Raw genomic sequence first — 13,246 nt, forward strand, 5'->3', positions numbered from 1 at the left:
AAGAACCAGTGGGCTCTACTGAAGTAGTTGTAAGGAATACCTGCTACATAGGGATGTTATGACGGTTTTAAAAGCTAAATAAGTTAATGTCTGTAAAATGCTTAGGCCATAGCCTGACATGTATCTTAAGTGTTAAGTGCTTTTAAGCATTAAGGCAGGGATTTCTTGGATCTTTTTCATTTGTTTATGTATTCCACGTGCGCCTCGATGAGTCCATGGCACATCGTAGGCACTCAGTGTCTGAATGAGTGATTATTGAAGTTTTGCTTTGAGGGCCCAAGGTGATGTGCTGGGATCTGGCCAGCAGAGGGCAGAACCAGTGCAGCCAAAAGAGCCTATGGGCTGAAGGAGGTAGTGGGATAGAGCTGGGGGGAGAGCCAAGGGGAGTACCTACATCATAAAATATTAGAATGTTTAAATTATACCTTAAAATCTTAGATTTTTATTTAGCCCAACCTTGAGTGTATATAATGAGGTATATTGAGCCCCTACTTTGTAAATTAGGACAAATAAGTAGTTCCAGGCCCCAAGATCCCTAGAGTTGCCCTGGTAGCTCCTCTACTGAACTACCCCATACTCCTCTCAATAAATCCCCTTTTGTGCTTATGCTAATACACACTGGATTTCTGTAACTTACAAGCAAAAGAATTTGTATTACTCTATTTTTAAGCCCTGTGAGTATAAGGACTGTGTGAAGGGGAGTCTCCCCCATAGATGGGGACACGGAACTCCCAGCGCAGCCACTCTGGGCTGCTTCCTGCTCCATCCACCCGCCAACCTGCTCTCTTCAGGAGGGTGGTCTTGCCACATTTCTGCCGCCAAGCTTCCCTTGTCTTGTTCTGTTCATTCTCTCTGCCCACGTAGATCTGTCCTATCTCTCAAAGCCCAGTTCAAATTCTACCTTTCTCTGGCTCCTCTACATCCACTCAATCTCATTTCTCAAAATCCTGATAGCATCCATTACCTGACATTCATTCTTATTCTTGTTGGGATTCCATATTTTATTTGGGTGTTTGGGCTGGGCGGTCTCCAAAGTCCCATCCAGCTGTAGAATTCCGAGTCCATTGTCCACCCATATGTCACGTCTTCTTAAGCAGGTCTGCACCTTCTCCCTCAAGAAGATATGAGGAAAGGCTTGAGAGCACACGTGGGGCTTAGCACTGATTTGCATGGAATCAACATAACTAACTGCTCATGGGAGCAAATGTGTTCTGTGATCCTCCATTCAAGTAACACACAGGCATTTATTTTCATTTTTTCAAAGTAGAAGTAGCTTTCCCCCCTTATAATATAAGAAATACTTATGGTCAAATAAATCAAATATTACATAAATTTTTAAAGTAGAAGGGGAAAATCACCCATAATCCTTCTCTTCAGAGATAAGTGCTCTCAAAATATGCTTTCAAAGCTTTTGATATATACACATATGTTTTTTTTTTTTAAATTTATGGTTGTGTTGGGTCTTTGTTTCTGTGCGAGGGCTTTCTCTAGTTGCGGCGAGTGGGGGCCACTCGTCATCGCGGTGCGTGGGCCTCTCACTATCGCGGCCTCTCTTGTTGCGGAGCACAGGCTCCAGACGCGCAGGCTCAGTAGTTGTGGCTCACGGGCCCAGTTGCTCGGCGGCATGTGGGATCTTCCCAGACCAGGGCTCGAACCCGCGTCCCCTGCATTGGCAGGCAGATTCTTAACCACTGCGCCACCAGGGAAGCCCCATATGTATGGTTTTGTTTTGTTTTGTTTTGTTTTTTAAGTTTTGGGGTTTGTTTGTTTGTTTATTTATTTATTTATTGCTGTGCTGGGTCTTCATTTCTGCGCGAGGGCTCTCTCCAATTGCGGCAAGCGGGGGCCACGCCCCATCGCGGTGCGCGGGCCTCCCATCATCGCGGCCCCTCCTGCCGCGGAGCACAGGCCCCAGACACGCGCAGGCCCAGCAACTGTGGCCCACGGGCCCAGCCGCTCCGCGGCACGCGGGATCCTCCCAGACCAGGGTTCGAACCCATGTCCCCTGCATTGGCAGGCAGACTCCCAACCACTGCGCCACCAGGGAAGCCCCATATGTATGTTTTGATAGGGCTTTCTGGAGACCCCATGGAGATTCCTTAATAACAGAAATTAAACAGAACAGTGGGAGGTTCCAGCCTGGGATTTGTAGCTGGCCACATTTCATGTATTCAACTGAAGCATGTGAAACTACTGATATTCAGCTGTTTTTGACCTACAAGCACAGCAGTTTTACGTAGTTCAAATCAATGTATGTGAAGCCTAGAATATCAGCTCTGGTAGAGCCCTTAGAGACTTTCAACTATTTCAACTTTCTATTTCACGGTGCTGAAGAAGGACAAGAGTCAGAGAGAAGTGTCTAGCCAGTTTATACACCACACTGGTAGTAGAATCAGGGCTGGTTCTCTTTCCACTGAATCAGGTACCTGCCTCTTTTAATATGATAATCTTCTAGGTGTGATAATAATCTTCTAGAAGCAGATTTCAACCTGATATCAGAAAATTACTCACAGAATTCATTCAAAATGTTAGAGGCTGCCTTAGAGGTAGTGAAGTCCCCAGGACTGGAGATGGGGCTGGGAAGGGCACTGGGACATGGCTGGAGGGGCACAGGGACCATGGAGCTAATGAGGCTTAACAGTCAGGGCTCTGTACTTGCATGGCTCCTTCTTAAGTTCTTAGGAGGGGCCCTAACAATGTATTAACATGGTGATATGTTTTTGTAATATTTGCAAAAATAAGATATTTTAAAATTCTTTTTCTTAAGGAGGGCCCCCCAGAATTATATAAGTTTCAGGCCTAGATCCACTCCTAGGTAGCACACAGTTTTGCAAAGCACTAGGCAAGGTTACCAGAGAACCTGGGTTCCAGTCATGGTACTGCTTTGGCCCAAATGGGCAGAATGGCACTTGCTCTGCTTCCCTCACAGGGGGTAAAATCACAAATGTTAAATGGGCTGAAAAACATAAAATGTGAAAAAATATAAATAAGTAACATAACTTAGATTTCCTATCTGTGATATGGGATAATCATTGCTGCTTCTCATGGTCATTGAAGATAACACATCAAAAAATGTGTCCTCAGGGCATTTTCCTGTCTCATTTCCCTCTGCTACAACTTCCTCTTTTCCTTCCTCTAGCCCCTAGCCCCCAACACTCCAGCCACTAGAACACTCATTTGTCATTATGTGTTGCCACTTTTATATATATATACATATATATGTGTGTATGTGTGTGTGTGTATATATATATATATATATATTTTTTTTTTTTTTTTTTTTTTTTGGGCCACACTGAACGGCTTGTGGGATTTCAGTTCCCCGACCAGGGATTGAACCCAGGCCCTTGGCAGTGAGAACACGGAGTCCTAACCACTGGACCACCAGGGAATTCCTGCCACTTTTATATATTTGTTCAAAGGGCTCCTACTGTCTATAAAGTCTATCTTTGCTGGAAAAAATCCTTATCCACAAGGCCTAGGTCTGCTAGATCCTCTCCTCCTTCCCCAGTGATGACCTCCCTTAGTACTGTTTCTTGTTGATCTTACAGATTAGAACACTGAGGGCTGATGTAACACATAGCTGAATTCTGGAGGCCCCACAAGATAATCCTCAGGAATCTTGATCTTCTGCCATCCCCGGCCTCTTAGCATCAGAGCATAGACACACGGTTCTTGATGTATACATGATAGGGGTCACTGCGCTTATCCACTTTGCGGGAGCGGGTGTATCCCAGGATGAGGCTGCCCACAGTGGCAGCAAATAGGAACATGACGAAGAGAATGTACATGTAGGAGTTGTCATCGCGGCCAGGTAGGCTGGCCCGCCTCTCCTCCGTCAGGTTGTCTGACCCTGGCCGGCAGAGCAAGTTGCTGTGAAGAGTGGCATTTAGAGCCTTCAACACAGCGTGCAGGCTCTCATACCAGGTCTCAGTCCCATTGGTGGTCTCCATAGCAACAGGGATTCAGGTGGGGGAAGAATCGGAGGATGCTCTGGTAGTGACAGAAAAGAGAGAGGATGGCTTCTGTTACTTGCAGCTTGAATGACCTTCCCACTCCTTCAGACCCCAGCTAAAATCCCAACATCACAGTTTATTCTAACTACTTGTTTACTTGTCTATCTTCTCCACTAGACTGCCAGCCCAAGGAAGGCAGGGAATATGTCTGTTTTATTCACTGCTATATATGAGCACTTATGACAGCACTCAGTAGGTGCTCAATAAATACTTGTGGAAGGAAGTCTTCCTTGACCATTGTAAACATGCTGATCTATCCTTTCTTTGGGTTCTATAAGTCACTGAGCTTTAGGCTAGAAGGACCTTAGGGATTATTTAATGTAATTTCTTCCATTTTACACACAGGGAACTGAGGCCCAGAGAGAATAGTTGGCTTGTCCATGATCACAGAGAATACTGGAGGTAGAGCCGAGATAGAGCCTGGCTCTTCGATGGCCAGCTCAGAGCTCCTCCGGCCTCCACACCAGCTCTGGGAAGGACTGTGTGGCACAGTTGGAAGACATTTCTCAGAACTCTCCCTCAGCACAGTTCTTTCTTATGCTCCACAGACACCATGTAGAAGATGTTTGGGGATGGCTTAGATTTCCCCCTACCTGGAGGCCAGAGGCTGGGTCATTTGACCTCTAAAGCATCCTAGGTCCCGCTCTAGGTATTCCTAGCTATTGAGGAGAAATTCTGTTGGAAAGGAGGTGGCTGGGGGAGCAGGGAAAGGCTGATAACCACTGCCGGCACTGGGCCTGAGGGCTTCGCAGTGAAAGGAATACTCAGTCCGGTTTGGGGTTTTACCCACCCCAGAGAGAAAAGACACTAGCACCTCAACTATCCTGCCTTCCAAAACAACGTCACTGTGTACATGGCAGATAACTGGTGATAACAGAGGTTCCTTTTCCTTCCTCTCAGAGATCCTTAGTCTACAATGTAGAAAAATAGCCAAAGGCAGCCTTGTATCCTAGTCTCTGGAAAAACATATGTCATTCCTTTAAACAAGGCTCCACGCTCACTTCCTTCAGGAAGCCTTTGTGTGCTCCCAGCATACTCCACAAGCTTTATCATCGCAGCCTTCCCTTTGCCCCAGCACTTACATATAAGGCAATGTGTGGCTGTCCTCTTGCTATTGATAAGGGTTATCAGCAGACCACATGCTCCTGGTCAGCAAGGCTGTGTCTCTCCTCCAAGTCTAGGGGACTACCCTAGTTCTCCTTCCCTCAGTGGTCTCCAGTAAAGACGGCCACTTTGGATTTCTCTATAGGCCAAGCACTCAGTGTTCGCTGACTGGTTCCAAAGCCCTCCTTTATCTAGGTAGAGCTGTTTAACACACTTGACTATTAACCATCACGTCTCTTCCCCGGAAGAGATGACAGTTAGTTAGGACCATGATAAATATTCATTAAGAACTCTATGAATGCAGAATTTGGGGGGGAAGAATCAAAATAATACAGCAATAACCCAGGACTGGCCCACATTTTGTGCAAGACCTTGGGGCCCCCTGCCATCTAGTACTTGGGCAACCTTGTCTGGATGGAAAAGGGGAAGAGTTAAGATCCAGGAGGCATAGGTTCTCATCTAGTATCCCACTTGTCAGGCAACAAATTTGTGCCTTCCTCTTTCCTCATATGGGCTAATGGAAAGCAGGAGCAGCACAATGAAATTAATGGCTCAATGAATCACCTGGCCAGTCATCATTTATGGAGGCCCACTCCTGGGCAGCCTTATTCTGGGAGCTCTAGGAGGCCAGTCCCTACACTCAGGGGGCACATCGCCAGCTCTTAATATGGGAGACAATCTAGGAGCTACTGGGGCTGAAAGGAAGAAGGGATGAATTCTGACCAGTGCTCAGAGAGTGTTCACAGTGATGGAAGAATTTGAGTTGGACCTTGAAGGATTTTTTGGAAGTAGAGAAGGCAAGGGAAGCAAACAGATGGACTAGAAAGCACTCTTTGAAGAATGGAAAGTAGCATAAAGAGTGTAAGATGCATGAAAGGATAAGATAGGATGTGGTATGGAGACACTGGCCCAAACCAGATCATAGAGGGCCTTGGGTGCCAGGCTGCGGAGCTGGAACTTTACCCTGTAGGTGGAGAAAAAACATGGAATGATATTTTAAAAGGGGATAAAATGATCAGATCTGTGCTTGGAAAGGACACTCTGGCTGCTATGTGGAGTGTGGAGTAAAGAGGGCTGGGATGGAGGCAGGGAGCCCAGTGATAGGTGAAATAGTCTGGGTTCAAGATGCTGAGTCCTGAGCTGGGGTGGAGGGGATGACAAGGTGGGGGCGGGGACAGATAGAGGATGTGAGAGGCATTTGGGGGTGGGAATGGCTAAGGCAGTGGTTGCAGGAGGAAGGGGCCTCAGACAGTTTTATAAGCAGACAACAGACAGATGGCATAAGTGTGGGAAGAGCTCACTTTGATTGAGGGAAATAAGTTTCTCGCCCTGTTTGCACTTCAGTTTCCTCATCTATCAAAAAAGATTATCACCAGAAGTTGTTGTTCAATGGGTACAGAGTTTCAGTTTTGCAAGATGAAAAACATCTAGAGATCTGCTGCATAACAATGTAAAGATAGTTAACACTACTGAGATGTACCATTAAAAATGTTAAGATGATAAATTTTATGTTGCTTTTTACCACATTAAAAAGTTTTTTAATTAAAAAAGAAAAAAAAAAAAGATTATTATCTCTGCTCTGCCCCCTGCCCCAGGCTTGCTTGAGCATATACTTTTATTATGGTGAAGAGGATTTTTAAAATACATTTTAATAAAAAACACAGTTTTCATGAAAATGAAAATCTATTTTTCATTTTTGAGAAGTAAATACATATACACAGCAAAAAAAAAGAAATTGAAGCAGTACGTACAATGAAAATGCAGTCTCTCTGTTCCCAGTGGCCCAAGTTTCTTTCCCAGGGCAGTCACTGTCACCAGTTTTCTTAGATAGCCTTGCATGGGGGTCTGAACTGACAAGGCAGACGGAGGGCCACCTCCATCTGGAAGACTCACCAAACAACAGCAAATTAACTGGCTCCTAGTCGGCTCCAGGAATCTCCCTGTGGGCGCCCTAAGGCTCCTCAGCCTCTCAGCCTCTTCAGGATGTCCCTGGACACATCTGGGGTCTCCATATTGACTTTGGGAGCTGGGAAGGTCCAGAGCTGGGTGGGGAGGGGACAGAAAAAGAAGGAACTAGACACACAGAAAAAACTTCAGAACGAGGGTGGATCACCTGAGGCCAAGCCCCAAGGGTTGTGCAATAGCTGTGCTGTGGGTGCTGACACCCTGCCTCTTCCCCTCCCCTTCCTGCAGGAGCTGGATCAGGCCAACCTAGGGTTGCAGTTATAGGAACTGTGCCATGGCCAAGGGACATCTGATTGCTGTCCCCCGACTCCAGGTGCACAATGTCTCAACTGGGTGACTTCATGAGAAACCTCAGTTCAACACGTGAGCTGCTGCTCAGGACCAGCTAACAGTGCAGTCTAAAACATCCCCTTTCCCCAGGGTACTGGCATCTTAGCAGGGCCTGAGACCCAAGGAAATGATGTGAGTGGGAGAATGGCAGCCAGCAATTGGGTTGCTATTTTACCTAGGAACAAATGATGTTACCAATCAACCTGTTTGGATAGACTGGGTATGAACATAGGCATGGCATCAACACTATCTGTACCATAGCTTTGTTGTGAAAATTAAAGAAGAAAAGTATGCAGTGCCTGGTACTAGACACTCCACAGATGTGGTGGTGGTTTTATTTGTGCAGAGCAGAGGCTGGCATGGCCTTCAGAGTCCATCTAATCTAACCTCCCTCATTTTACAGTGAAAGAAATGAAAACCAAAGAGCTGTCTTGGTTCAGCTGCTACTTGTGTGACTTTGGGCATGTGATTTCCCTTTTCTGGGCCCCAGCTTCTGTCTGCATCTGTAAAATGAAGGGGTTTTACTATGTAATCTTGTAAGGTCCTGATCAGCTCTAACATCCCATGAAGATACCACAAAACCATACGTGAGATTTGGGAGATTGGGTAGGCTGGTGGGAGAGGATTTTGGGGGCTCTCTAGAGTCTCCCAAATCACAAGATAGAGAAGACTGCAGATTCTTTCCTCACAGGTTAATAAGATGCTTCGAGCCCCAGGACTGAGTTACACTTAGTATTCCAGCCTAGATAAACTGAAGGCCAAATTTGTTGACTTGTTCATTTTTCCTCTTTATAGCTCACCTGCCAGGGTGATCTAGCCTGGGGGAGACAGACTCTGTGTTAGAAAGTGGGGGTAGGGGGAAAGCGTGGGTGACAGGGTGGGCTCTGAGGTGGGGTTCAGTGAGGGGAGTAAAGGTTCACAGAACCATTCATTCCTCACACCCTCCTTCCAGTGCCTCTCTGGATAGACCTGGATGGATATTTGTACTTCTGATGGAACGTGCAAAGAAGCCATATTTGCATATCTTTAGAACCTGGGTTGAGGTGGGATGGAGGACCTGTGTGCAAGGAGAGGCAGAGAGCTCATAAAGGGACAGCTTGGTTCTCTATGACCTGCCTCTGGGTCCCAAGTTGGGAATTGGCAGTTGGCAATGTGGGGAATTTTGTTCCTCTTTCTGAGCTCCTTGGCTTCCCTCTTCAAGATAGTCACTGATTATGAAGCTCTTTGGATGGGGAAGACAGAGCTCCTGCCTTGGAGAGTCCCTGACTTGAAACAAGAGATAATCATTTAGGAAGGGAGATGAACAGTGACTGAAAAGAGATTTTAAAGATCATTTAGAATCTAGATTCTAGGCCAATCCCTCCATTTTGTAGTTGAGAAAACTGAAGGTCAGAGAGGGGAAGTGACTAGTCCAAAATGACATGGCTAGTAAATGGCAGAGCTCTGATGAGAACCCAGGTCTTTGGGGTGCTGTTCAGGTGCTCTTTCCACTACAAATGGCAATGTCTTCTGGCATCTGAGCTGCATATCACACCAAACACAGGCTCCTCGTGTCCTGGGGTATCATCTCCTCTAAGTCCACCACTACTCCTTTTTCCTGGACTACAGATTCTTGCTAATCTTTTTTTTTTTTTGGCCACACCACTGGCATGTGGGATCTTAGTTCCCTGACCAGCGATCGAACCCGCACCCCCTGCGTTGGAAGCACAGAGTCTTAACCACTGGACCTCCAGGGAAGTCGCTCTCGCCAATCTTAACTGAGGATCCAGTAAGGGGAGAAGTTGGTAACTTTTGGAGGCGTTAACCTTCCTTTAGAGTCTTGTTCCCCATGGCACTTTCTGCTCCAGACCTACTCCTGCTCCTCCATACAAGACAGGTGCACTCTCTTCCTCCACACCCCGATGTTACTCTTTCCAGCACATTAACAGGTTTGCCCAAAATGTCCTTGACTTGAGCTCGCCTGGCCTCTAACTTGGGGATGGAGGCGTAAAGCTGGGACCTGAAGGATAAACTGGGTATCTTAGTAAGGTTTTCTTTCAGGTTTCTCTGGGGAAAAGTGAAATGCCACCATCGGTTCTTTTGGTTTCCCTATGCTCTGTTTCAGCTACTCTTGCAGAATGAGTGTCTGAAGTGCTTGGAAATGTGGTAGAGAGGCAGGGGAAAAAGGCCACATAAAGCAAGTGGATCCAAAGACAACTCCTGGGAATGCACAGTTTTACCTCTGGCCCCTCTCGTGGTCTTATCACCACCGTGGGCTGGTGGGAGAGGAACCTTAACGTATAGTTAGGAGACACAGAAATAGAATCTGAGCTGGAAGGGATCTTAATAATCACGTCATTGGTGTAACCCCCTTGTTCAACCAGTGGGAAAAACCACCCCACCCCAAGAGGAAATCACTTGCTCAAGGTCTCACAGCCTAGGAACTGGGACCAGAAACAGGTATCTCATCCACATATCTTTCCACTATAAGTTCTCTGCTGCCTATAGGACAGTCTAACCTCCTGCGATTATCATTCAAGCTCCTTTGGATATGACCCTGCCTCCAGCCCCATCTCACCACAGCTCTCCCCACTGCCTGTGCCCCCTGATACTGAGCTATAGTCCATTCCCCAAACATTCCTTGCACTTGCACACATCTTGCCTTTGCTCATGCTGTTTTCTTAGGCAGAAATGCCCTTCCTCTTTTTATCTGCCTAGTGAACTCCTACTCATCCTTCAAGACCCAGCTCCAGTATAACCTCTGTAGACCCTCTCCTGAGACACCACCTTCCCCACTCCCTAGCCAGTTAAGTCTCTTCTTGTCTGTTCCTAAAGTGCTTTGCATAAAACCCTGTTAGAGCACTATGCTGTACTGAAATTGGGTGTGTATATCTGTATAAATATAAATAGATATAGATATAGATATACTAAACTGTGCGCTGGGAAGTGTGAAGGCAGGGACCTGTGCCTCATACATTTCTTTATAGCAGGCACTCAAGAATAGGTGGATAAATGTCTCTTCTTATTAGACTATTCCCCCCTGCACACACACATACGCATTCATGAAAACAGCTTACAGCACTTAAAAAGCAGCTTCAAGGGCAGGCCAAAACAGATTCCATTTGGTCTGGGGAAGGGGAAGTTCAAATAAAAGACACCATCTCAGTCAGGTGGGCAAGTGAGTCAGGGGAGGAGGAATTCCAAGCCGCCTTTGGAAGCCCAGATGTTCCCTGCACCTGAACCCCATTTAATCCAAAGGGCAAACATTCTTGGCCCCAAAACACCAGCAGCGGCTTAGCAACGCTCTTCCCTGTGCACCCACCCAGGGGGCAGCCACACACACCCACCTGCTGCACACACACAGTCCAACTCCCAGTCTCCAAGCCTCTAATCTTGCCTTTCAGGTGTGCCTTTCATGGTTCCAATCTTGGCTGTATGCTTGGCTATGTGACCTTGAGCACTGCATTTATGTTCTCTGAATCTCATCTATGAGATGGGAATAATTACCCCTGTCCTGCTTGCCTCACATGGCAACTCGGGGAGACCAAGGGGGAAAGGTGTTTTAGAAATTGCAAAGTATTATGTAAACATAAGAGAGAATTATTGGGCAGCCTGGTCACCTGTTTCCTTTTCTGTTGCCCTATCTCCTCCGCCACCCCCCAGTATTACCAGGAACAGCTATCCCTATGTCCCCTCTCCCCACCTTAGGTTCTCCTACTCCCAGAAGAAGCCAGGAGGTTCTTTATTACTTTTCTTGATTCTCAGACACACTTACCTCCTTCAGAAGCCTTCCTTGTTTCTCTTCCTCTCTGATCAGCCCTGTAATCTCTCTCCATTTAGGGGTACCATTCTGTAGTCCTGCTGTTGATACAGAACACACCAGAGTTGGAGTCAAGAGACCTGCCCCTATTTTGTAGACATGTCTAGCTGTGTGTCTTGGTTAAGTCATTTCTCCACTCTGGGGCCTCATTCTCCCCATCAGTAAGATGGGATTTCTTGTCTTGCCTCCCTCTTAGTAGGCATTTTGAGCATCCACCCATTCAGTTTATAGATAGAAATGTGTTTTGCAAAGTGTGGAGTGAGTGAGGGATGAAGGTTGTTTGTTCTCATCTTAAGGAGTCAAGAAAATCTGAAAGCCGTTTCCTTGCCTCCAGCTTGGCTCTCCTCCATTCAGAGCGGATAACTGGCTGGATGCCAGGAGATAAAGAGCAGCTAACACATTTACAATGCACTTTTGTAGCTGAAGTGGAATCAGCCCTGGGCTAGGAGTGAGGAGAATTGGGTTCTACTTCCGTCTGGTCCCTGGTGTGACCCTGGGCAAGCCATCTCCCCCCTGGGCCTCAGTTTCCCCATATGCAAACTGCTGAGGAGTGGGGAGGGGGGATAGGAGGAGACACTCTCCAAGGTCCCTCACACAAGGGTCTGAACTCCTGTACTTTCTACACAAGAGACTCCCAGGTCCAGTCCCCTTCCCCCACATGCCATACGGAGTACATGGGCAACAGGACCAGGAGGCCCATTTTACATTTGGTGACCCAGGAAAAGAACGCACAAAGCACAGAGCAGGTGGGCGATTGGCACAGGTTTACACAACCTGTAAACTAGAACTCAAGTCTCCTGACTCCCAGCCTAGATCTATGTTACTAGTACTAGAAGACGTCTAAGGGAGCTCTTAGGCTTTTCCCAGGACTGGGGCGCATAGGGCGAGGGACACAATGAAGTAGAGAATGGGCAAGTCAACTCGCACGCTGAGCAAGCGGCTCCCGCCAAGCAAGAAGACACGCCGGGTCCCGGAGCGCCATTTCCGCGTGTGCTCTCGCTGCGGAGCCGCAGGTTGGTTGTTATATTGTGCGCTCGCATATCTGTGGATGTGGAAGGAGCTTGGGTGCCGCCGTCCCGGGGCCCGTGAGTGCCGACCTAAGCCCCCACGGTTTCCGGGGAAGGCGTGCCAGGAGCCCAGCTTCGCACTCCCACGTGCGCCCCGGGATCCCTGTGGCTCTGTCCAGGGGAGGATCAGTATGTATCTGAGCCGCCCCCTACGTCTGGTCGGCGGCCTCCAGGGAGGCGGATAGACCCCTCATTTCTACCCCCGGCGCCGGCTCAGCCTTCCCGAGCCGGCGGGTGCGCCTTACCTGCCTGTCGGCAAGGCTCCCAGGGACGCCGTCTGTTCGTTGGACACCTCGCCCTGGGCTCGCGGGTGCCCCGCACTGCGCCCCAAGGCGCTCCGCCAGCCCCCCTGCTCGCAGCCCGCGGCCAGCACCGCCTGCGCCCCCTCCGCTCTGCGCTCCAACCCGCGCTCAGCTGCCTTTTCCCTTCCTCAGGGCGTCCCCTCACCTGGCCCCGCCCGGGCCCTAACCCACCCACTTCTCCCGGAGCTGGCTTCGGGCGCCTCCGCCCAGCTGCTTGGCCTCAGCCAGCTGTGGGCTGCGACCCTTCCGTCCCCTGCAGCGCCTGCTTCCTGGACCTGAGACCGAATGTTGCTTGCTTCGCTTCAGCTTGCCCGGTCTGAGGAGGATCTCAGAAGAGCGTCGGGTGCTGGTGGAATCAGACTTTGCTCCTACGTGGTTGTATGGTGGTGGGCAAGTCACTGCTCCTCACTGGGCCATGGCTTCCTCGCTCTAAAATGGGTACACTTCCTGCATGCGTTCTTCACAGGGTGATGGTTAGGGTCAGATGAGATCTTAGAATCCAAAATATTAAAGCCGGATGGTCACTGGAGAAATCATCCGATTCTAACACAAACCCTCTTTTCCAGACAGGATGCAGTTTGGGGAAGGGGCCCAGTTTGGGGAAGGGGACTTGCCCAGGCTCACCAAGGAAGTCACTGGCAGAGCTCAGACTCAGAATCCACTAGG

At 48.2% G+C, this 13,246-nt stretch overlaps 1 protein-coding gene and 1 pseudogene across 3 annotated transcripts; one reads left to right on the forward strand and one right to left on the reverse strand.

Moving 5' to 3' along the window:
- The window catches only part of LOC114236678 (anaphase-promoting complex subunit 13-like), a 69,235-nt pseudogene that overhangs the window by 45,520 nt on the left and 10,469 nt on the right, over positions 1–13,246 (forward strand).
- KCNE3 (potassium voltage-gated channel subfamily E regulatory subunit 3) lies at positions 2,370–12,662 on the reverse strand. Of its 3 annotated transcripts, XM_007173729.2 has the most exons (4): positions 12,524–12,662; positions 11,167–11,252; positions 7,011–7,159; positions 2,370–3,990 (listed from the first exon to the last, which is right to left on the reverse strand). In XM_007173729.2, the coding sequence occupies exon 4, from the start codon at positions 3,948–3,950 to the stop codon at positions 3,651–3,653; it is 300 nt and encodes a 99-aa protein (XP_007173791.1). In that variant the 5' UTR covers positions 3,951–3,990; positions 7,011–7,159; positions 11,167–11,252; positions 12,524–12,662; the 3' UTR covers positions 2,370–3,650. The 3 variants fall into 3 exon arrangements, with proteins under 3 accessions (XP_007173791.1, XP_007173792.1, XP_007173793.1); XM_007173730.2 differs by lacking the exon at positions 7,011–7,159; XM_007173731.2 differs by lacking the exons at positions 7,011–7,159; positions 11,167–11,252; positions 12,524–12,662 and adding an exon at positions 6,869–6,996.

The sequence above is a fragment of the Balaenoptera acutorostrata genome, chromosome 9 (genome assembly GCF_949987535.1).
Source record: "Balaenoptera acutorostrata chromosome 9, mBalAcu1.1, whole genome shotgun sequence".
In the NCBI taxonomy this organism is placed as follows: Eukaryota; Metazoa; Chordata; class Mammalia; order Artiodactyla; family Balaenopteridae; genus Balaenoptera; species Balaenoptera acutorostrata.

Excerpts from the sequence above, each read along its gene's own strand:
- KCNE3 (XM_007173730.2), bottom strand. The coding sequence starts at position 3,950 with ATGGAGACCACCAATGGGACTGAGACCTGGTATGAGAGCCTGCACGCT.